Source organism: Monomorium pharaonis, chromosome 1 (assembly GCF_013373865.1).
Source record: "Monomorium pharaonis isolate MP-MQ-018 chromosome 1, ASM1337386v2, whole genome shotgun sequence".
NCBI classification, from domain to species: Eukaryota; Metazoa; Arthropoda; class Insecta; order Hymenoptera; family Formicidae; genus Monomorium; species Monomorium pharaonis.
In genome coordinates, this window is record NC_050467.1 from 21,346,575 (window position 1) to 21,372,838 (window position 26,264).

The following is a 26,264-nucleotide window of genomic DNA, read 5'->3' on the forward strand; positions in this document are numbered from 1 at the left end:
AGACGGGCTCGGAAAACCGACGGAAGTGGCTGGACTTCTTCCACGGTCGGAGGATAAGAGGACGGGTGGAAAGACAAATAGAATTCGGAAGGAGTTTTTGCCGGTCGGCAAGATTTAATAGCTGGCGGACTTCTAGATGGGCACAAGGGGACGAGGAGACTGGCGAATGCGAAATTTCCGTAGACAGACATGAGAAATTAGGGACACGCTTCCTGCGTTTTCTCCCGTTTCGAGGAATATACTTTAATGATCACTCGCCACAAAACACCTCTTGGCTATCGGCAATGAAAGCGAGAAAGTATATTACTCATTCGAGTTAATAAAAGTGGTGAAACATAAACGATAATTATCATATTATAAGATTTGATAAAGATAATTTTTATGGTAATTTATACATGAAATCGTAAAAATGTGCTGCATTGATTAACTATATAAATAATAACACGGTTTGAAAACGGAGGACGAAATTTATTGTCGAACACGAAGAAACGTTAATATGACAACTCATTACAACATTAGAGAGCAGTAATTACAGCTTCGCAAGTTGTATTATCGCAGCTACGATTAATTGGTAACAAGGTTTTAGTGTATTTCTCCGTTTCTCAGACCTTCGCATTAATGCTTGTACAAACACGAAACGAGTTGTTCAGTAATTAATATATAGAAACTAGGCTATAAATTTCTTATAACTCAGAACGCCCTAGCTAACTAAACGATCTTGCCACGTGGTAAACGATTAATGATAGTTATTTCAAATCCGGTACAAATAATTAAAGTAATTTGCTCTTTATGATTTCGCATTTTGTTGATTTATAGTTACGGTATAAAGATACGGCGAGTTTTATTCATCAAAGTGTTTTCTTCAGATTATTTTAAGCAGAAAAGCAAACGAAAGGCGAGTTTAATACGTTTTATTAAATAAACTCTTCTGGAAGGAATAAACGAACCCTTTTAGCTTACTTAAATATTACTGAGGAAAGTGTTAAGCGAAACAGAATACATTTCTGACGCTTTAGCTTCTATCTTTAACCCGTTAAAGTTATTTATTTCATTGAAAAAGTAAATGCAATTTCTAGAATTATAAAAAACTAAATTCTATGGGAAAAAATTATTTCGACAAAAATAAAATGATAAAGATAATATTTCTAATGTAAATTTGATAAAACATTATAAAAGTTTTCTTTTAATTTTATGTAAGAAATTATTCCCTATTAATTTATAATTTTTTTATTTAATCGATAATATTTATTAAAATAAATATCTGATGGCAATCACTTCCGTTGAATCGACGACGTTATCAACTTTAACATGAATCGCATGCTGGATTTTATGCAATTCGCAAAGTTTCACGGGATTTCGGGGGGAAAAAAATCGATATTGATTTCCGCCAATCATGAAGTGTCGATACAGCAGAGAGAAATACTACTTCAGCGGTAATCCTTTCTCATCTCTTCCGGCCCTGGGGGACACGAGTGGATGCCACGAGGAATGAAAGAAGATCCTTCCCCGATTAATACACAGCACCGTCTTCATGTCGCCAAGGGCCGTGTACCACACCGTACTCTTGGACCTCCTCTTAAGCACGTCGGGAGGTAAAAGGAAGGGGTGGTCTGAAGCAGGGCGGGAGGTGGGGTAGCTTCCAATTCGTATCTAGTGTGATTTCCCCGGGGTAAAGTCGACCGATCAACCGATCGAGTGGGTGGTTGAAAACCGCACTGGGAAACCTAATATATCCGAGGGTCCTCCCTTCTCACTCTCTTACTGTGATCTGTAAAAGCTTTAAGAGGGCATACGTGCGTTACCTCGTGCGCGTAGTCCTCAAACGTCTACATTTCTCGCGTGTATGGCATGCAATATCTGTAAGCATCTCAAGACGAATACGTAGCAAGGAAATAGTTTCACAGAGAACGTCATAACTTGACGAATATAATCATTTACTTCCAATTTTCTTAGAATCTCTTACGAATTCTTTACTCCTCGACTGCATCAAATTTTATATCAGTTTTCATGCGACTTTGCTTAGTTTCCAAATGTCCAGTAGATTTTACGGGAGTATTACATCATTGCTATTGATGTTACCGTTTGATTATTTTTCGATATTGTTGGCACGATGTTTTTGATGTCACTATTATAAATAAGCAAACATTGGTTTTCGATCGATCGTACGATGCGCCGCGACATTCTTTTCCGATGGATATTCGTGCGCGCATCTTAAAAGAAAGACCTTAAAAATCCATTTTGCACGGGCCATTAGGCACACATGTTAGCCAAACATCTCTTGTTCCAAAGCAAACTACGTCTCGGAGGTTTTTCACGAAAAGTCGTCGAATTTCTCTAGTTCGTAGGGTACAGATCCGCTTACCGGAGAAACCCGCGAGAGATAAAACTCGGAAATATTGAGAAAAGTGAAGATGTATGTATGCGCCATTCACGATAATGTCACCGTTATGTTATCGAGTAGTGACAAAAGGACCTAAGTCTTTATGAACTTGTTGGAAACAAGGAATAGTATAAAACAGACAGAAGGAGGTTTCAAATATTTGCTTAGGAAGTGTCAAGAATTAGTGATGACATGTTAGCCTGCGTGAAATATCGATTCTCGCCTGAATAAGTATCGGTATATTTGAAGAAGAAAGTTAAACATTTGTTTTTCTTGAAATAAATATTAGAAAGCAGGATGTGTAACTTTCGCTACCGGAGACTGGGATATTTAATGACACAAATTAACGCTACGAAACATAATAATGAAATGTAATTAAAAATTATGCGAAACATAATTTCGCCAGGTATCAAGTTTTGATTAGAGCATAAGATTCGTGGAGAAAGCAATTCTAGCCGCGTGAACAGGTACAGGATAAACGAGCTCTCCTCTTTCTTTCTTTTTATATAGCTACCGGCACCATAGTCGCTTCCCTCCGCGTGTTATAACGATTCGCCCTGCAGGAATATCTCTATCCACCTGTCTACCTCCATATCCTACCTACAAAATTGTCTTCCGAAGTGGCTTACAAATATATTTCAATAGAAACGTAATATTCCGGAGTCAGTTATATTGGCTCTTCCTGAATCGTTCCTGGTTTGTTCGGTCCCTTTTTCTTCTCAAAGGGATTTGCTACCACTCCCACGGACGTGTACGTATCATACATTCGTCATGTCTAAGCGGCAAAGTAATATCGTCCCTACTTTTACACGAGATCTCGTAAAGCCGACGATACGAGATATCGCAGACAACGCGAGCGTGTAGGTCGCGTTAAAAAATGTGAGCGTTCCTTTCTTGAACGGAAAATACTTGCCAAACAAACGCGAATCTTAGATACACAGTCGTGCTGCACGATATTTCAATTTCAATGGAAATTGGGTGCACTTTTGCCTACAGACTATAGCTTCTAGAAATAAGAACAGGTCTGTTTCGAAAAATAAATAAGTGCAATCTTATTTTATATAAAATGTATTTTTTACGGATTTTTTTATGTTTTAACAGTTTTTTTTAATTCTTTAGTTGTGCACATTATAATTTAAATATGTCAAATGAGTCAGTCATTACATTACGCACCATATAATTTAATAAATAGAAAAATCTAAAATTGATTAAAATAAGAAAATGTATATGTATTATAAAATCAAATAACCAATGTATCTTAAATTAATATTATATTATTTATCGATAACAAGTCAATTATTAATTTACATTTTACATATTCTTGTTTTATAATTTTTAATTTATATTGTTAGAGTTGATGAAAATTTAATTTTAATATTCACGCGTACAAATTGTACGTGCTATACTTGCGTAATTTTATATTATAATATTATTCGTTATATTACAGACAAAAAAAGAAAATAATGTATGACATTATTATTTAACCTTAAATTTATTGTAGATTTAAGTATAAATTTAATCTTTCGTATGTTGGTTGTTTGAAAAATTGTTTGCAAAAAAGACATTGTATATACTTATTCATGGGATTATTATGTTTGTCCGTTAAATTTCTTTGCAGGATGCAGCATATGCTTCGTACTTTATTTTCTCATTTTACACCGCGACCTGAGAGCAGACATTTCAGAGGGTCGCGACAGTCCCGAACTTTTGTCAATATTGATCCCCCTCCCTTTGCACGCGAGGGACGTACGCGCGTTCGGCTAACGTATGTCTTCGATTTTTAGAAGCTTTAATTCGTTTAGCAAATATACAGTCGCATTCGACAACTACATTTGAAGCATCACTCTCGACACATCCCGTATGACTAACCGTGTTTTAAATCATATTACTTGCGGGTTTACAAATGTTCAATTTACAAATACAATATTTGAAGTATAATTATATGCACTCGTCGACAAACGTAGCTGTACTTTAGGAAATAAAACAGAATTAGTCAGAGTTATAATATTTCAGCAGAACGTTCACGAGCATAATATTATAAGTTATTGATCGTCGTATCTCGCGAATAAATTAAGTTTCCATAAAGTACAGGACATAAATTAATTTTTCACCGTCTCGCTCGTTGGCGTTGCCTTCAACCTTTTGCGAATCTCTGAGTCATCGAAGGGCACATATGTACGACGGGGCGCAAGAAAAAGATTTCAACCTCTCGGCACCCATTTATCGGGTCGCTACTTTGCTTCAATTAATATGCGCTAACAATATTAATTAATGCGGCACAGCCGCGACGGACACGACCGACGAGCGAGAACCGTGAGCCAGAGGGACAAGGAATTCTCTTCTCTTTTGCGTCTGTCTATCCATCAAGAGCGGTCGCGCCGCTTGTGTCGCATTCAAACCGGGTTGGCGCTACCCCTGCCACCTTAACTTCGACATCAGAGGCTTCTGGGCCGATATTATCTGTAGGAAAGTGCTCGAGAATATTATACGTGCGTAGTGTACACACCCTATCGAGGCCAGCTACTTTAACCGTACTCGACGTTGGATGATTGAGAGAAGAGGAGAGGAGAGTGAGACGGGGGATGAAGAGGGTAGGTGGAAGCATCCATCGTAGACGGTAGCGACTACTGCTAATCGAATTATCGATCCCTGTCCGCGTTCTCGAAGCGAATATTAGATTTTCCGCGAATTTTAATGTACAATGAGGGCCAGTGGTGGATTTCTTTTCCTCTTTCGCCGTACAGCGTCGACGTATTAATAGTCGGGATGATGTACCGAAATCAATTTGTGGAAACATTGCGCTGATGCGATCATATATTCAGTGTTTTTTTTTACATTTTTATTTCATAAAGCTTTAAAATTAACAAGCAACGTGTTATCTACATATTTATTTATAAGCACATCATACATATTTATAAAAATTTATAGTGCTTCTTAAAAGTAGAATATACTTAAAAGTAGAGTATACTTTCAAAAACATTCATCATAAATTATTGACAATAGTTGCATAGAGTTTCAGTCTAAATTTATTTTATTACAAACTTGTTTTATTAGCCACTTTCGGTCGTAATTTTTTTTATCGTATCATCTAACAGACATTTATTACAAGCGAGTGATTTCTTTCGTCTGCATATCTGGGGTCTAATTTTAAAGGCTTTATAGTGACACCGTCAAAATGTTTCTTTCTCTCCCGCAATAGACTCCGGTTATATTCTATTTTCAGGTGTCCGCAGGTAGAGATGAATCTCAAGAACGTACTAGGGAGGCACTTACGCGGCAGGAACATGTATATGGGACATCGCGTAAACGTGTTCGAGGCACGTTTCTTCGCACAGGAACCGCGTGCGGTCGCGGGCGGCACATGCTTTGGGAGCGTAGGGATTGGGGGAGGAAAGCACAAGAACCTCGGGAAATGTCAGAGAAAAATTCCAATATGCCTCGAAATTCTGGCGGCCGTGCATGGAATGCATCTGAGCCCCTTGATTGTGCTTCGGTAGCATATTTTTCTCGTACTTCCGATATTGCACCGGCGAGTTTCCTCGCCTTATAACTGCACGCGCCGCTCGAATCTCCGCTTTCCTCGGTCTGCGCGAGGTGCACCATGTGCGTCCACAAAAGACACCTTTTCTCCGTTTTGTATCTATATCAGGATATAGTTTCCGCTATTTCCTGTTTATTTATTACGACTGAACGCGAGACATTCACTCGCTCCATTTGCATACTATGCTCGTGTCTAGCGAATTCGCCTATTCTACATGAAGTCTAACGATATCGTATTGATCACTTATATAAGTCATAGTTCCTTTAAATTAAAAAGTAAAAGAATTTTTAAAAAATTAAACGGTTGAATTAATATTTTCATATCACGAAAAATTTCTGTATCGCACCAATTAGTATAATATTAACAAAAGAATGTAAACTTTTACACATAAAGAAATAACTTAAGTGAATAATTTAAAATTATGTAATCCTTTAATTTATATAAGATTACAAGTTCAATTCTGAACTTTCCTTTCTATGGTTTTTTGTGTAAATCCTTACTAATAATGTATTTTTTGTTACAGGTGATGCCTCTTCCCCAACGTATCAACTTCCTGGCCAATTCGTCGACCAATTCGAGCAAATCTTTGACGTTAATAATGTCCGTATAAAATCAATCGATTTCAACCGATTATCACTTACCCGCGAACTGATGGTCTATTGGCGCACTTGTCTCGTCTGGCGCATAACTCCATCGCGTATTTATCGCTCAACCAGTCGTTGGTGAAAGCGCAGCGGACTGAAATCGATCTGACGCGTAGTACTACCAGCGCTATTCGAAGCAGTAAATGGTTGTCGACACACCGCGAGATATCGGTAGAAAATCGTTTCGCGGCACCAGTCACGTACCCATTTGGGTACGGTAGAGCCTCGGCCGAAGACCAGCATCAAGATAAAGTCAGTGGGAGTTCTACCTAAGGATGCGCAGGAACGAGTGGTGCCGTTAGTGGTGGATAACAACTCGTTGGAGGGACCAGCGAGCGGCGAGGAAGGGGGCCACGGAAACGGCCCCCGAAAGGGCCCGCTGGATGGTCTAGCCTACGAGCCACCATCAAGATCTAGCCGGCAAGAGGGCGAATACGTCCGATCAATCGAGACGCAGGAGCCCAGTACTGTCTTTGATTCAGATCTGGCTGCAGTGGACACCGGGCTGGGACCTACCGGTGAACGCATAGAACTTGATGAAAGGACCGGAAGCAAGATTAAGCGTCCACAAAGCCCCATAGTGTCGGCAATCAACGATCACGTCCCGATCTCGATACATTGCAAACGTCATCCGGAGGGATTCAACGGCGCAGCATTGGAGCTACAATCGACCAGCGATAATTCCAACGCGCGCTCAAAGCGTTCGAGGAAAACGTTGGAGAACGACAGCGACAACGACAACGACGACGAGGAGCAACCGGCGAGGAGAATTTGCGCGGCGCATCGGCACAGAGTGCCCTGTCACATAGCGCGAGCCCACGCGGAGCCGCCCTGTCGAAGAGACGCGAACCGAAGTCGACCCTGTCGTGTTCATGATCACCGGCGGGTCTGCTCGAGAGGGAAGTCGACGGAAAGACCGGAACACCGGCATCTGAGGTTCCACGATCCGGAGAACGCGATCGTACGGCTAGAGCAAGACCCGATACTACGTCCAGTTCGCATTCTCGGTTGTCCTCCCGTGGAGGGCCAGGAGATATCATCCTACTTGGAGCCGGCTGGGCCCAGTTACGTTTACACGGGCATCGGCGTGAGTCAGTTCGCCGGCGGTGAACCGCACTGCTTCGATCTGCACAATCCAGACAATATTCTGCCCAAGAGCCGCGTTGGCAGCATCGCCAGACTCCTCGACGGGCCGAATCGCGCCGTGAAGGATATCAACCGCAAGATCCTGGCGATGGCGCGTGCCATGACGCCTGCCTGGTCGCTGCGCCTACTCGGCGTCAGCTGCGGTTCCGTGCTTTGCGCCTGGGGACTTTTGTTGATATTATCCGTGCTTGGTGGCGGTGCCTCGCATGGCACCGGGATCGGTAACTTCGGCCTCGGTAGTATGACGGGTACGATGGACGATTTGAATGGCGTTAGGTGTCCTTGGGCGTGCACGTGCGGCGGACAGGAGGTCGATTGCTCTCATCGCGAGCTGACGCAGATTCCTGGCGACCTGGCGAGCCTGCTCATCGCGGAAAAACTGTGAGTTAACTAAATGCTGATTTCGCTTTTGAATATGCAACATAATTTTAAAAAATTATAATGTACATTACTTAATGAGAGAATCTCTATTACGATAATTGCATTTAAACACGCTTTGTGTAAACGGGAAGAAGCAACATTTTAAAACACTATTCCGTGAAGGAAAGCAGTATCTAAACTGTGTCTTAGTTGCAATTACGACATTATACAGTTGGAGCGCCGGTACTGTAATCGTGTAGCAAAGTTAACCGAAGGTCTGACTTGCGTAATTGCAGTTATTTAGTTCCTGGAGAACTCGTTAACGATTTCAACCGCCAGAATTAGCGCTTCGTTGAAAAATTTCGAGTGAGAGAAGTAGCTTCTTGTTTAACTTTTCAAGGATTAGTTTGACACACAAAAATGGTGGGAATCAGTCGCGTCAAATTGCGAAATATTTCTTCGTGATCGTGTAGCATATTCGTACATGGCAGAGCGCACGTGTCGCAGCTAGGTAATTGACGCTTTTCAGCATTCACGTTTTCCGCGTCCGATATATATGATGGATCGTTGTAGTAGCAACAAATATTTTCCGGTTCACCAATAAATCAACGAGAAATCTAGACTCGTGTTTGCTCGAGAGAGAGAGAGAGAGAGAGAGAGAGAGAGAGAGAGAGAGAGAGAGAGAGAGAGAGACTCTCAAAGTATCACCGATCAAACAATCAACGCAATGAAAATCGGCTTCTTGTCCGTGTACGACTTCGCTTCGACTTCGTTATTCGTGGCCATTACTTCGGGAAACAATTCACGTTGTTCTTTTTTGCAAAGCTACCGTCGCGTAATGAACGCTGGTTGCTACTGTGGTACGATAAGCTTCTCGCTCGCGTATCTATATGCGTATTTAAGTGAGTCAGATTCAACCAGAAAGGCGAACGCCGCGAAAAATTTTAACGGCGGAGCCGTCTCGAATGTCAGGATATTTGCATATTTTTATCGAATCGAGATGCCGAAGTAACGACCGTTTAACAACTGCGCGCTTTTGCTGCCAGTGGGGCAGAAGGTAACGCAATAAAAACGGAGACAGCAATAATATACATTACAGTCGGCAATAGAAAGAGGCATAAAGAATGTCTTACGTTTTCCCGGAGAATTCTCGGAGATATTGCGGTGCTCGCTTTTCACCAATAATACTGTCTCGAATATTACAGTATCGCGCATATCCGCATATTGCGTGCAATAATGTGTCGATATATTGATTCGACGAGAAATATCTCGATTTTTCGGGTAAGCGATATTGTCAAGAGTCGCCGAATGAACGTGCTTTGTTTCTGCTTTACGCAATCTGCACAATTCAAATAAAAGCGCCGACATTTATTGAAATGATGTATTAACTCTTTATAAAATCTTTATTTACCGATGCAATATTGCACAATTTGCGAGAAAGCCTATTTACTTTTTTCGTATTGTATACTTTCATTGAAATATTACAATATCACGATCAATATTAAATGGTAATATAATAAAACCCTAGTAAATATTTAATAAATATAATATAAATTTTTGTGTGTATAGTCTGCATGTTTGCAATGTATACGAACGGTTTAAAATTAATCGCATTTTGTCAAGTTATAAAAATACGCCGCGCGTCTGACTGAATACGTGTGCGTCCCTTTAGCACACTTTCTTTCGAATAACCAATTTCCTAAATCAAATTTTAATAAATCTGTACCGATGTTCAACGTAGACACATTAATGATCATTGATTAGCATACGGTTAATATGCCATGGGCGAACAACGTGCGGAGATACCAGGAATAATTAAATTCTCGAAATATATCGACGGTAACTTGTGGGATGTGGGTTGAGGTATCGTACGAAGGTCCCTATTATGAAAATACCATCGACTCGAAACACGAAGTACTGCCGGGCCGACGACATCTTTTTACGCGGGCTTATGGGCGCCTAATGTTGGTACGGGCCACGAAATTCATTACGTCTTGTAAGCACGAACCGCTCGTATCTCAAAGAATATGCGCGCGCGTGTCTCGCCTGCAAATTGAATTTACAACTTTAAATCGAGCATCGTCGCACTGCGCATTGCGTTAAACTGCGCGCATGATATTGATGTTAAATATTAGCGCGTTTTTATTCGCCGGATGGTACTCGTGGGTATACAGCGGTACTTTTGCCGCATAGGCACACGTGCGTGCTTCGAAGTCTGCTGAAACCGCCAGGTCGATCCCGATATAATTTGCGCGAAATATATATTTGGCGCAGATGCGTCGCGCTGATATGCCGCGTTTTATATTTCTCGCGAATAATTTTTGTAACTCTGCAGCATCCGAAATATCGAGGCATGAATATCTAAACAGCGGAGCGCGTTATTTTAACTAATAAATAAGAACGCATAAATTACGTTGAAGAAAATTGTGTTAAATTAATCCATCTTACATTTTCGCAAACATGCAGACTGTACACACAAAAATTTGTGTTATACTTATTAAATATTTACTAAAGTTTTATTATATTACCATTTAATATTGATAGTGTAATATTTCAATAACGGTATAAAACATAAACAAAACAAATAAGCTTTCTCGCAATTGTGCAGCATTGCATTGGTAAATAAAGATTCTAAAACACTATCGAGAACGCATGATGTTGCTACTTACGATCGATACTAGCGAGCGCTTGAAATGAAATTAATGACTACAGTCAATACGCTTGCATGAAAGCGACGTGATTGATAATGTATAAAGTAAAGCTAAACAAATGCACGTCGAGCGAAAAGATTTGGAGGGACGAACAGAAGTAATTCGTCGGAAATAACATCGTTTGTGTGTTTAAACTTGTAAAATTTTGAAACTATGAATATTGAACAGTATTTTTATTAAGAACAGTTTATCAAAACTATTTTATTAAAATTTACATTTACGTAGTAAAACGTATCTAAAAATACTTTTTTATGTTGTGCGATTATCAAATGTCTTTGACATGTTTTTACATGGATTTACATTAATCAACGAAGCTATAATAAACATCCGCATAAAATCATTGACTATTGGAGAGACGTTTCGTTCCGGGCAATATAGATGGAACACTTTGATCACTGTCTAACTGAGAATCGCTGTTTATACCTGTTCACCCGCAGCGAGTCGATCTTGAGATAATTAGGGACCGAAGCAACTAGATTTCCCTCTTCATAGTTAACCCTATCTAAATCCGTAGCCTGCGGATGGCTAAACGTTCTCATGTTATACGTGAGTATACATTGATTGGTGTCACTACCAGCCATACCTTGCTATCAGTAGTTCGAATGAATCTCCGGGGACGGTTCTAAACTACGATGTATACGATCTAACACGGTTGCAGAAGATTCTACCAACGTATACATCGATGTATAGACATTCAATATTACGTGTCGAATTAAATTATCTTGATATCGCGTCAAATTCGCAATTATCCTACACCACGTTAGCAGAACTTTCTATAATAACGTGTCACAAAATATATTATTATAGATAATGCTTGCTGATAATATCATGCAAAATTTATCATTAATTGAAATCAGTAACAGGGTATATATTATATTGATGACAAAGAGCATTTTAATTGATTTAAAAAAATTGAGAGACATTTCATTCTTTTTAATATATACATTATAAAGAACATTTTTCAATACATTTCCTTCAAAACACTTTTCCTCATTTTTAATCATATATATTGATTTATAAATAAATATTTTCAATTTTATTTAAAAAAAGATTTTAATATGATATTTTATTTTGAAGAAAACATTACATTGAGTAACGCAAAATTGTGGCTTCTGACCACTTAACGATTTCATTCTAGTTTCATTATTATTGTTACATATGAAATTTTTACCTGGTCGTTAGTTTTACATCCAATTTTTCAACGAAGTAACGTAAATGGTAAATAGACGCAGCGCATTCTTTCTTGTATCGAAAAAATGCCAGTAAAAAAAATTGACAAGTAAATAGGGGCTAGAGGTCGATCCTGCACTTCGCTTCCGGCAACGTTTCGCTTTCACAAGTGAAAAACGCTATTGTATAATAGTTGTACGTATACTAGTATCGCCCGCACTTATGATTTTTCGATTAAGCTACGTAAACAGTATATACGGCAAGCTAAACATCTGCCGACGCGGGCTGAGTGTTTGGGCAAGGTCCCGATATGGTGTTCCGCCAACTAACATTCAACGAACTAACGTCCATAAAGCGAACGTCCTACATTTAGTTACGTTTCTGTACCGCGACTTGCAGCTACCGTACCGCGATACGGTAAATATTAGAGCCGTGGTAGTTGTTTTGTCGATCCACTTCTGCTCCTATATTTACATTTTTCAAACATTTCGGAGTCAGATTTTACCGACATCTTCATGCTGGCTCGCTGAATATTTATTTCCCTGTTAGTGGTGCTTCATTGTTTGCGCGAAAAATATTTTTTTTTCACGTCGAGCATCTCTCAATTAACTATTACGATTTTATAGTAAAGCTGCCGATTACTCATTCAAACATCGCGTTTCCACTTTTTTTGCAAATCAATTCGAAAGCGTGCGCAACAATGTGTGATATCGTAACATTGTATTACATCGAAATATTTGTATATTACGCGTTATTGAAGTTATAGATTTAAAAAAAATATCAAGAGTGCAACAGCGTTTCACAATTTCCCAAATTTCTGCCATACCTTAATTTAATAACAAAATACATATTTGAAAAATTGTTTACAATATAATTGGAACTTCGTGTAATATATTAAATTACAACTACAAAATTGTAATAAAATAACAATAATCCTAATAAAGTTTATTTTTACGGAATTTAGCAAAATAAAAAATTCGATTTTTGTGACATTCCTCGATATTGAAAAGATAAAGAGTCCCGCGTTACTTTACCCGTGAGATTTCAAACTTAAAGAAGCGAGTGAAAATTCACGAAATGAAAGCGGTGCGCACTCTGACTTAATTAGAAAATTCCAAGCACGCATCCTTTTTTCAGTCTAGTCGCGTATTGCTGGCAGATGTTGAAGTGACCTTCGTGACGATTAATGGTTTTAATTAGATTTTTTTACGCGCAATCCCATGTTTCGCGACGTGTGAAATCGGGTAAGATATGCAGTCAGTTCCCTTCAGATTCCTCGAGTGCAATGCAGCGATCCGCATAGTTGCTCGAGCGGCGTGAAACTACCGTACTCGCTTTACGCGCTACACGGAATGGGAAATGTGGGAAAGTGATATACAGGATAGTTCAATAGTACAGCGGTTCAATAATAATGTTCTATTTCGTGATTAAATTAAAGGAAAGTTAGTTTGCCATCTGCAATTCTGCCCCTGTTTGCGATTCTTTAACATGAAAATTATATTAATTCTGAAATTCACATGAAAGTGACTTTTTATGCAAAGCTAATATACGAATGCATATGTTTTATGCAAATGCGAAAGCTGAATGAAATGCTGAATTAATCATAATTAGTCAATCTGATCTAAGTTTAAATATATTATTTATCATTAATATAACAATTTTCGCGACGTGATCGATTTTAACGGAAAATTTACACCAATTCAATTTCGACACTTTCGACGGATGCGAAATAACATTCTCGAGACGGTCGCGGAAGTATATACACAGTAGAGTCGCAGGATACGTAACCCTGTACTTTACAATATCGCTCTGTTAGGGGAGTTACGACGATGAGATCACGTCGTGCCGAGGGTTATACAAATATTTTCGTTTTGATGTTCGCGCGCGTTGCGCTTTAGGACCTGCCCGTCACACACAGGAAGGAGACAGAAAGTGAAAGAGAGATAGATATAGAGATCGCCCACAAAATCGTTTATAAGCGTCTAGTAATTTTGAAACGGAGCGACAAGGCTACCGCGTATGGAAAACGCACTTGGTGGTTTCCATCACGCAGTTATTTGGGTTACCTCACCGACATCGCGCATAATACCATGTAGACACGTCGTAGTATATAGTAACAATGTGTAGCGGGGATAGTAGGGGCTGCGGCGTTTTGCTGCCGCAGTACGAAGGGTGGGCAGCGCGGGACAGGGCGGGGATTGCCGCGAATATTTTACGGCACCTTCGGGTGAATCCCTCACGTACCTTAATTTAGACTCATACGCGAAAAAGTGGAGTTGGCCGACTCGGGCGTGCATCCTTAGACCCGCGAAATATAAAATGCAATAACGTTCCGCCAAGTTCGTCGGGACGAGCGGACCAACTTCGCGCGGCACGGTGTTAAAAGTACGCTATATAACCGAGATTCCGGCTGAATATTTATGTAAATGCGGACGGAAGACCTTCCATTCAAGGCGTGAAATTTTTCTTAATTCCATGGAACGCGCGCTTGTTGATACGGTTGATTTATTTCGAACAAACCCACTTTTCAGCACGGAACGAAATCAGAACTACAATAAGAAGAAAAATCACTTTTTATATTTGGACATTAGAAAGCATCACATGTCTTAAATAAGATCTATTAAATACAACGTGTTGCAAATTATAATCTATCATAAATTTGCCTAGAGAGAATTAATCCATATTATTAATTAATTCTGTTGATTTACAAAAAAGTTAGAATGTTGCGATTAATAGTAAATTCTTATGAATATTAGTTACGTGGATAATTTTATTGCGTTTAAACGAATAGGGATGTTTCACAGAATATTGCACGTTCATTCCTTTTACGACGTTAACTGCCTCTCAAGTTTGTCGAGACTTTCAAAGACCTGGAAACTCCGAAGGATTTTCAAAACTTTGGCAACTTCTCAAAACTTCCAAACTATCGAGACATTTCTGGACCTTGAAAATTTAAAAAAATGCCATCAAGCTTATGTTTCACGCCCTGAATCCGTCCGGATACGATCGGTATTCTGTCATTTCGATTAATTAACTGGCGACAGACGGCTTCCCAAAATACACCAAGTTGACGAAGATCCGTTAGTGAACCCCTGTCTAGCTGTCAGTGTCCGTCAACATTATAATTAATTCAACCATCGATAATTAACTCAATGATAAACGAGGTGCCAGCGAAATGATTTGTATGATTATTTATAATGACACACCAACCTGTCGTGCGTAACGCGCTTGCCGGTGTACGCATCGGCTCACAACAATTAATCATCACTCCAACAACAATTACGGCCGATTACAGTGTGGATCGATCGAGATATATTGTAATTAGTATACCGCCGGCGCCTTGCTGCGGGTACAGTATCTGCGAAAAGTATATGTCAGTTGCTCATGGCGGGTATATAATAAGTTCAAATTGGAATCCGCGAGTATACAATTACTGTAGCTGCAATTTTATTTTGTGATAAAAATTAGTTTAGTAATTTGGACATGTAGGTATTAAATTGGCAAATATTCCGTATTCTTAATCTTTTTTTTTTTAATAAATTTGATGAAATTTGCACTCTGGTGTGTGAGAAAGAATTATGTTCATGTAAAGTCATGTATTCTCGTATTGCATAATGTATGAGAAGATCAATATGGCGTATTCATACGTGACTTCTTCTCACATTCCGAGTACGCTCTTTTTCATTATTGTCTGCATTGAACGTATATATAAGAAGGGGAAGGGGGGAAGGGTGCACTTTCCATCGAAATCCGCGAAACTTCCATTAGACGTTGTGCAGCTTCTATCGGAATTCAGGAAGGGTGTCGATATGTCTGGGCGTAACGATTTTCTACCTGGTTCTGCTCGATCCATTCTGACAGCGGAATTAATGGCTTTCCCGGACGTGAAAGTGCGCAGGTCAAACAAAGAATTATTTGGGAAAGGGTTGGCTGCATTTTTTCACGTTGTCGGATCTTACACACCTTCGACTTTCCATCAGATATTGTCCCGTTGACCACCCTCGCGGTGAAAAATTGCGGCTATCTATTTTCGGATCAAGCGGAGAGGCCACGGAAATTACATTTTTATTGCATTTTATTGCATTGCGCAGAAATATATAGTACTATTTCTAACAATATATTCTATCTGTACTCTACGCTTGATGCAATCAAACTCTCGTCGCTCGGAATACTTCACAAGTAGCAGTTACATCTCTTGTCCATATAATTCCAGTATTATATTTCATTTGGAATTGTAGCTTTTAAAATACAATATTCATATGAACTTGATAATTTATTAATGTAATAAAATAAAATTAGAAACTTATCGTTGTAGTATATAATTAATCTATAAAATATATGGAATGTATTTGCAACTTTTTTTAGTCGCTTTATTCTTTGTTAATGTTTTAATTATTTTTCTTTCTTATGTTTAATTATGTCTAATTATTTTTTTATAAACAGTAAAAGTCCAAATCTTCATAATAATTTTTATTTTTTTTTTGACGCACGCAGTTTATTCTTGCATTAAATATTCAAAACAAAATGATACGAAATATTTTTATTGCACCATTTGATAAAGAATAATTGATTCATCTTAACGCAAAAAATAATCTTTCCCGACGAGAAGAATGAATTACTTGTGAAAGGAGTCGTCACATTTTTTCACGTTTCACGACCTTCTTCTCCGTTTTCGACATAATAGCATCCCCGCTGGGCGAATGCTTCTTGGGTCGACTATCGGGCGAGTATCATTCTCGGTTGCGGTAAGTTTTGGAAAGGCTTTTTGAATTAATTATCACATGCGGGATAAGGATTATCACATATAGATCCAGACGTGTGGCACGTGACCATGCATTGACGGTCGGTATTCCCGAATTTGTAGAATATTGTATTCGTCCCGCGTCCATTGGTACCCGTATGCACGGGCACGTTTCCAAAATTCGGTAGCTGCCGCGGCAGACTCCAACATCTGTCTTCCGTTCTGCAGGAACGCTTTACAACTTCACGACCTGTGTATCTAGGCATCTCGAGAAACTTCAAGAGTAACTATAACTCTGTGGTGAATTGATATAACACGATGAGAAATTCGGAAAAGTAAAGAAAAGAGAGAGAGAGAGAGAGAGAGAGAGAGAGAGAGAGAGAGAGAGCAATAAATATAAAAAAATATTCTTAAGAATTGAGAAATTATTAACGTAAATTGATCACGGCTACAGCGATTTATTGTCAACTTACTATTTAAAAAAATAGCTAAGTTTAATATTAATATAAAAAAGAAATATTTATATATGTTAATAATACAGTATATTGTTTAACTCGTCACCAAAATAGGAAATTATAATATTTGAGTGTCCGTATACGGTTGATATCCTCCTCCTACAATAAAATTAGAAATTGTTATTTAGCAAATCAATGTCTTCCTTATGTTTGTCTATAAACGCAACAATAACATTTTAGCTGAATTTTATCATTGCTTTGATTAAACGATTCAGGGGATTCGATGGAGATTCCAGCCCGCGATTGAACGTCGTCACGAGAGATTATAACTCTAAAAGTAATAGGCTAATAAAGAATCGACGCGGCCGCGACCGATTTACGCCGATGATGAAGACTTTCGCCATAGTCAGCGCCAGATTGTCAATAAATCAGAATTAAGGTTTTAGGCACCTTATACGATCGATTTACCCAAACGACGTTAATCTGAGCATAGGGTCTCCGTTGTCAATAGATAAATCTCCGTTTAGACGCCGCCCATTGTCGGCGGATTATGTGCCCATAGAAATTCTGGTTGGCTTCCATAGACCCAAGCGGAGACGTCGCCGAGATCGGTAGATTTCGGATCTTCAATCGGGGAACCTGTTGAAGGCAACGACGGTTCTGAAGCGGATGCTTTCGTGAGATTATAGAATGAGCTAATCGAAGTTATCTCCAATGATGAAATATTCTTTTTTTTTATAGATTATTTTTGTACGATGCTTTTATCGTTTTATCGTATTAAGTTTACATTTTTTCACGATCGTTGACAAATGTTCAGCGTTCCATGAAAGGAATGGGAAAACATAATTTTACAAGAATCAATCTTATCAAACTTTATTCCTATATTATTGTCGGATAAATAAGAAATACAATAATGTAAAAAGAATTTTTCCCACGGCGCATTTATTTCTCCACGAGTTTCGCGCGTATTCGTTTAATATAACAATCCGACCGCCAGGGGAGAATTTACCTTTTCAGCGTGCACTCGTAGTCCTGCCCTCTTAATTTCCATGCCTACCGCGCTCGGAAATCCATGACGTTCCACGGGATACTCGACGGAAATTTTTCGAATGCCTGAAATCTCGACGATACGCCGGCCGACACCGCGAACGTAAATAATAGATAGCGGCGAGTGGCCGCACGGCGAATGGGACGGCATGCACGACACGCCGCGTTTTCACCGCGGAACACGCCCCCTCGACTTTTGGATCATGTCCTCCGCCCCGGGAAGCGAAACTCCGGCGCGTCCGCCTCGGGGAACATGAATCACGTGGCGCATGCAAATGAAAAGGTGCGCGCGGGGGTGGACGCTACCTTCAAAAGGTCGTAAGTGCCGCGGGTGAAAGAGCGACTGGGTGAGGAAGAGACGTAGTAAGAGAGAATACTTTGCGCAACGCGGCCCGCCGGGAATTCTTTTTCTGCGGGACGGCCACGCAAGTGCGGCGAAAAACGTTGCTGCGACTGCCTCGGTCGGCCGAAATTTATTACAGCGTCACGTTACAAGCCCACTCAGAGGAAAGAGAAAGAGAGAAACGTCGCTTACACAGAGATACTCTTGCTTTGCTTCTTCTTTTTTTTTTTTGTGTGTGAGCGCATTCCACTACGCGTGACAGCGTATTTCAAGTACGGCTTCGCTCACTCTTCGTTTGGTCTTAAAACTCTACGCTGTGTAGGATATGTAAGGAGAGGGTGGCGGACGGTGGAATCGCGCGCGCGGTGAAAAATAAAACGTCGCTATAACAGACATTTCCATGTACTTACCCCGCGGTTTTCCCCGATGGGCGGACACCGGCTCGGCGCGCGGCGGCGGCGGCGTGCCGCCATCGTAACGTCTTCGTTTCTTTCCGACATGCCTTTTTTAAAACTTCCTTCTCGCCCCGCGATCCGCATCCTTGCCTTTTCAAGTCCAGTAGCATTAACATTTATATTGCGCCGCTTCCCGCTTTCTCTGATCCCGATCCACATTTTTCGGACAATACCGACCGCCCGCCGGGAGCCCGGAGCTCCATTCCATGCTCCGCGATCCTGAGAACCTTTTATTATTCTCGTAGATCGTGCCGAGAGTCACGACGAGCACACCTGGGGGGATTCGTCGTGCGAATTTCGTCAGGTTGACAATCGTGTCGCTCCGGGAGTCGATACTACGAAAATCCGTGTAACCGCATTATGGGAATTAAGGCGGGGCCACATCCGGGTGCAACGTTTATTCCGCGTCAATTACATCGGTCGCTACTTTAATGTGAAATCAAAATGGACGTACGTGCATTCGCCGAAATGTTGATTATGAGTACACTCTCGCTGCTCCAGCTGCAAGGATTCAAATGGCGATGTTATACTCATGGGACACATACCACCAGAGTGCTTACGTTGATTTTTGATAAATATTATTGATACCAGCGATAGCTGTGATTGCAACAGCTTTACTTCACCGATAAAGTAAAAAATCGTAAAGAAAGCAATGTACAAGAACTTTTCACGTCGTCACCCTCGGTGGGATGAATGCTACATCTGTTACAAATGTAAGCACGATTAAAATGGTCGAGCTGACGAAAATCGTTGATGAAACGATGATGACGCGATCTCCCCCTTTTTCGAATTCAAGGACAACTTCAATCAACGAGATTCTCGGCGCGCACTCGTCTACGTGTTGAAAGTCTAAACGCGAGTGCCGAATCTTCGGCGTCGAGCGCGAAGAAGATTTATGCCGTGCAGTGGCGAGAAAGAAAATAAGTGTATGCACGCGTAGAGAGCCGGAGAATCGAAGAAGGCCAGGGAGGAAGGGAAGACGGAGAGAAGGCGGACGGCAAGAACCGAAAGCGAACAAGGATGAGAAAGAAGGGGACACGATGATGGAGGGCCGAAGGGAAGTGGGTCGGCCGGGAAAAGATGAGCAAACAAAATGCATTCGTATATCTCTGGCGTCTGTCAAAACAAGTGACGGTGCTTCGCTGGAGATCTTTTTGGTCCTCGCCTACCGCCTCCGGTCCGTCGTCGGACGATTCATCGCCGTCAGTCGATGTGTCACAATTAACCGAATCATCGAAAGTGATTGATCGGTGGGCCCCGGCCGGACGCGAAAGGTGCCCTAAAGTGCGAGATATTAAATTCACCTGAAAAGGGCGTACTAATATTAGGATAAAGAAAATACGACGTATGATTGATATATACCCATGCTGCCGACAACGAGCTATCCGTTCGCCGAAGTCCGTTCTTCTAAAGTTAGACTCGATGATTATTAATGTACATGAATTTACCTGGCTGTGGTTATTACGTCGTTATACTCGCGACGACGAAGAAACGTACTTTCATTGCTATCATTCATATCGCGCGTTGCAATCTTCGCGCGATGGGAATAATCTTTTAACGAACAACGTACTTTCAGTCGATACGTGTCCGTGCATCAATGCGAACGGCGCGATAACGCGTTTTTGATCTCGCCGCGTAAAAGCCCGATGTTAATCGGCCTTGTCGAACGTCTTGTTCCTAACCGTAACTAATACTGACTTACAGCCGTCGCAAAATTGATTCACTTTTAAAGAGCATCGAACACGATTCTCAATCATGCTCTTAAAGTTGAGGATTAAAGAGATTTCGCGACGCCTTCGTTCGCGGGAGATCGATCGGAGAACACAGGGGCAACGGAGGGCCGGGCAATCCTTAAAGAATTTGGTCGTAAGCCCGGATTAAGTTATGATGGCCGAGGACTTCTTTCCGTCCATTCACCCCATCCCCGTTCCACGTTCTCCTCCCTAACGTGGCGATGCGTCGCGAGCGAGCGGATGCCATCGAATACCTCGCCGACACACAGGAAGAATCGAAACCAGTTTCTCCTCGCGCCAGACCATTATTGTTTCTTTTACGAATCTAAGCGACGGGGACATGGCGTGTTGGAGGAGGAGGCGAAAAAAGTGGTAGGATATAACGGAAGCGGCAGTGAGACATACGGGAGGAAAGCCGTACGAAAAACCTGCGGTTGGAGTTGAGAAATAATGGAACGAGGGAGAACAGCGCGAAGATACCGGGAGGGGGGAAAAAAGCACGAGGCGGGCGGGGAAATAAAACGCATCCGCGGTCTATTAAAGTCTGGACTGGGCTGTCTGTCCATTACGTCTCGCCGTCTCGAGATACACACCTCGGCGGCAGATTCTTCTGTGTCGGGTATCACCGGAGAGCAACAACGGGAGACACGGTATTTACGTCTTATCGGTAACGGCGCGGTTCGTTCATTCGTGATATCATTTCCTCGTGAAAATTACCATCCCTTACAGCGCGACGACCTTTCGGCGGCGGGAGTGAGGGAAAAAAAGAAGAAGAAAAGCGCGTCTACCGCGCCGTTGGTACGCACCAGATAAAACGTCAGGTATTCTGACGTCGACGAGCGTTTTCGTCGTGCCGATATCGCAGCACCGAAATGACGCGGCATCTTCTCGAACGTCAGAATATGTTGAGGAGGGAGAGAAGCGATTCGATGATAGGGACGATAATCGATGTCACATCGGTGATCGTTGTTATTATATCCTGGTAATAAGCTAATTTTGTACCCTAAGATGAACGACGCATAATTAACGATGCATATTGTCATCGCGTTGTCGACGATCGATGATAGGATAGAAGCTGATCGCGATCGCAATCTGGAGTGATAATGAACATGGTGCCAGTTTATCTGGAAAATCAGCGTGCGCCCGGGGAACACGCCTCGGGCAATTCTGTTCGCAAATGATTGAAGTTTGCATTGTCAGTGTAATTTCCACCGAAATCTATGAAAATATTTTAACGGGAGATTTTTAATTTCACGTTTGAAAGACGAGAATTATATAATTGTATTAAAGCTCATGTACCCATATTTTCTTTACTAAATCAATTAAGGATATTTATTTTAGGAAAAGTATGATGTTGTATTACTTAGAGCAACTTTTCTAGTTTTTAATTACTTTTCAGTAGTTTAATAATTAATTTATGAATTAAAGTTTCTCGACTTTTACTCTTGAAAATATTGTAATCACGTAGGTAAATATTCCATTCAAGTTTTTTCAGAGAGTAAATAAACTTTATTAATATTATTCGATTAAAAAGACCTTTAATTACAGTAATTCTTATAATTTTATATTCCACTTTATGTAAGCTGCATGTAGGCTTGACATAATCCATTTTCTGAATTTATCGATACTATGGATTAAACTGTAACGCGAATCTCATTCCCATCTGAAATATATTTGGTTCTCTCTGGCTCGCATTTTGCAAGAACACGCACTGATTTCGTGGGGTAAAATGTACGTACACGCGCACGAAGGGTGTCAGGAGGAAATTGTAAATAACGTGGCGCGGGTTAGGGGCGCATCAAAGAAGATGATGCACTGCGCGAATTTCATATGCAACACTTCTATGCCATTTAATCCGAACAACGCCGCGAGATGATTTAGCGCCGTCGAAGATATTGCGTCCGCCGCTTTTGAACACGTAAGCGAAACGCGCGATTTTGTGCGTTTTCGTGGAAAACACGGGAAATAGTGGCGAGTCCGCGTTGTCGATATTCGATACTCGTGGCTTCGCGATTTATAGACCATCGATGCTGGCCGGGTCGGATTTTTCCGGAAACCAGGCCGATTATCCGGAGAAAAAAACTATGCGGTAGGCCGACCGATCGAGGAAGAAATGAAAGCAAACAATTACCCAGTCGGCACTTACGTAAATGGCGGAGAACTAATTAACTTAAAATTCAGTTTTGTTCTCGACAACGCGAACTCGGCTGAAAAACTTCTGCGTGCTTACCGGTTAATTACAGGGCTTGGTAAAATATCGGCGAAACTTTAAAGCTTCGTGTAATGCGCACGCCATTGCCCGTAATGATACGAATTGCTTGAATTTAATTTCTTGACTGCGTCTATTTTTAGATGAGACTTCTGTTGAGCTCATCACTTTGGTTGGAAGTAGAAGCTCTTCTCTTTCAAAGTTCTGATTTGGTCTGGTTTTCGAAGAAAAGTTTTTTTGCTCTTCACATATTTTTTTTATTTCTAAATCTATGTCATTTATGTTTGAATTGAAATTAGAAGTTACTTCTATAATTATATTATACAAGATTTTTATTAATCTCTCTACGTCTTTTAATAAATGAAAAGAGCAAAATATTAAAAAAAAATTTTAAGTAATTTATTCAGCCATGTAATTGTATGGCGGTAACATTAAATTTTCGTTACACGCTTAAAATTCGAATAATCCACTTTATGTACAGCACAAAAGTCCCGGCGTAACAAATATTATTCATGCATTCATATCACCATACGTTATAATGCAAACGACTTATCGCACCTGTGCGAGACACAAGACTCCCATGCGAGCAATGTAGCGTTCAGTTTTTTCCTTTTACGGTAACCTCTCTCGGTAAGATCGTGACGAATCCGACGGCTCACTAGACTCTTGTCTATTCGCAGCCGTGAGGGTATCGGATGTGCAAGCTACCCCTTTTCTCCGACTCGATAGCGTTTATCCGGCGTATTCATCGAGTCTTCGTGATTCTCCGACACGACCGATACCTCGCAGCATGAAGCCGGTTTTACGGGCAGCAGTGAGCCGCATCGAGATGGGTCGTGTATCGAGGAAGTCTCCGGTCACGACGATCCTTCCCTTCCATCCCGTGCGCTCCTGCATCGCGGTCGGAATTGCCCTCCGCACAATGCAGCCGCGATTAAGTTTATTACTTGAGACCGGACCGTTAAAAGGCCCTGTTTCTCCTCACGCGGCCGACATGCGCCACCTGCACGTCGATTTACCGGATACGGGAGAAAGAGAGACGGTGGGTAATTGCTTTCGATTTGAACCGTTCTCCTCCCGAAACGGAGGCGAGATTTATCGTCGCGCGCCCGTCGACATTGGCCCGTAAAAGCGATCCGAAGTCGATGTGATACGCGCTGCCGGTATATCGTAACGTCGGGTTATCGCGCTCATACGGCAGACACGGCTCGCCGTTTAGCAACAAAATCCACGAGACGCGTAGAAATAATTGAAACGGCTGGCTGGACGAGAACGCTGCGGCAAAGCTTGCGATGCCGCGGATGTGAATGGGAAGGATTCGAAAGCGCAAATGAATTCTGTTGAATCGGCACGTTCCGTCGCGATGAGGGGTTAAAATGCATGGCACGTGTGAAAAAATTCGCGTGGTGAAATGTTTCAAGGTGCGATCTAAAATAGCTGTCACTGAGAGATCGAGCATTTAAGTGTTTTTAATTACTTTTTGCGACCGTTCGAATGATAATTCAGTGTTAAAGTTTTTATATTTATGAACGAGACATAATCTACTCTCTAAATCAAAATCTTATTAATTTGCAATATATGTACAACTGATTATCAGCGACTATTCACTATCTTTTGCGACTCCGATTAAGGAGAAAGGGGTACTGTTATTATCTTTCAGTGAATAATATAATGATTCCGAATTAGGGAGTAGAGATTTTACATTAAAATTTGTGTCCTCATTTGTTACATTTTTAAAGGGAAATTTGATTATTGGGATAAGAACGTATTTCTTACCTTTAGAAAATAAATTTATTAAAATAACACCAGAATGTATTTCACAGTGTGAGAAATCATGCAATGCGGACGGGTAATTACTAAATGACAACATTTCAGAATTGATAGAAGGAAAATATTGTACATAATGCAATTAGCTTATAACGTCAATCGCTTGTCGAACATTGGTATTTCTGCGAAAACAAGAGCTACATGAGCATAAGTGACAGTTGGCACAAATCGCGGTTTATTCTGGGATCTACATCATTTACGGATCCTGCTCGCCACGTCAGCCTGATTCTCGCTGTCAACGGCTAAACTCAAACGTTAAGTTACGGCTTGACAGCTAAATTCGTTAAGAGGAATCGTAATAAGGTTGGGGCACAAAGTTTTGCACGACTGCATCTGCTCCCGATCCTTCTCGATCTCTACATTTACCTTACGATGCAAGCGGGCGTTCCCAACCAACTCTCCCAGCTACATGATTAACCACCCTGTAATCTAATGTTCTCGTGAAAAAAATAACAGTTTGCGTGAATAAGTGTATAGCGGATTCGCAACGCGATTTAAAAGTTTTGCCATTGCATCTCGTGAAAGTCATGTATTTTATGACGGCGCAACCCACCGATGAATACGAATTTCTCGCGTTGCGATAAGTTTGGAAAACTGAGTTAGGGCTTGCGTCTGGCTTTTTTATTGAGTGCGAAATGAGGCTTCGCGCAACTTATGCGCAAAACGAAAATTTTTATCCTTTTATAAGATTAACCAACATATTTTTTGTTTATTTTTAACATAAACACAATTTACACTTATTTCATTTTATCAAAAAAGTTTCTATGGAATTATTTCTTGATTTATTGATTATAATAATTATTATTCTGATAAAGAATTAGTATACAATATTGCGAGAGATATTAATCGTACGTAAGTTTGTTATAAGTAAAAGTAATTATACATATATCTATACAAAAAATATAATTCATTAGTACAGTATAAGAGGAAATAATAGAAAGATTATTTTTATAATTATTTATATACATATATGCTGCAATAAAAAATATTACGAGATTGTTATTACTATTGTACACGACAATAACTCTGACAAAAATGTGAAGGATGCATGGAAATTATAAACACATTTTTATTAATTTAGTTTCATGCAGCGTAATAAAAATCATTTATGTTACGAAATTGTTAAACCAGAAGAAATTAAAATATCTACCTGTACATTATTTTTTACTCGCCACACATTTTTAGTAAAGTTTTTTGTTGCATGTTTGCTATATAATTTTATATGAGAACACATTACCTCCATACTAGCATGTCGCTGTTAAAGTTTCACTAACTGTAATTAACATAATGATTTGTTACAATAAAAATAACCATTTGTCAGTAAAAAACAATTAAAAATTGCGTAAAAAATACGAGCAGACAATACTGCCATGAAAAACGTGTGCCATATGCTACATTTTAAATCGGATTATTTTGTCAGTAAAATTATTTGATATATTGTTTGATTTTTTGATATTTATATAAAATATGCGCAAATCATATTAAGCTTGAATTCATGTACA

The 26,264-nt window shown here is 40.3% G+C and overlaps 1 protein-coding gene across 2 annotated transcripts in view; it reads left to right on the top strand.

Annotated features, from left to right (window-relative positions):
* The first annotated feature begins 6,741 nt into the window (after positions 1–6,741).
* LOC105837603 (protein slit) overlaps positions 6,742–26,264 on the top strand; it is a 326,397-nt gene continuing 306,874 nt past the window's right edge. For both annotated transcript variants that reach the window (XM_012682519.3, XM_012682518.3), the window contains exon 1: positions 6,742–8,092. In XM_012682519.3, the coding sequence (XP_012537973.1) occupies positions 7,800–8,092 (293 nt within the window). In that variant the 5' untranslated portion in view covers positions 6,742–7,799. The remainder of the gene's footprint in view (positions 8,093–26,264) is intronic.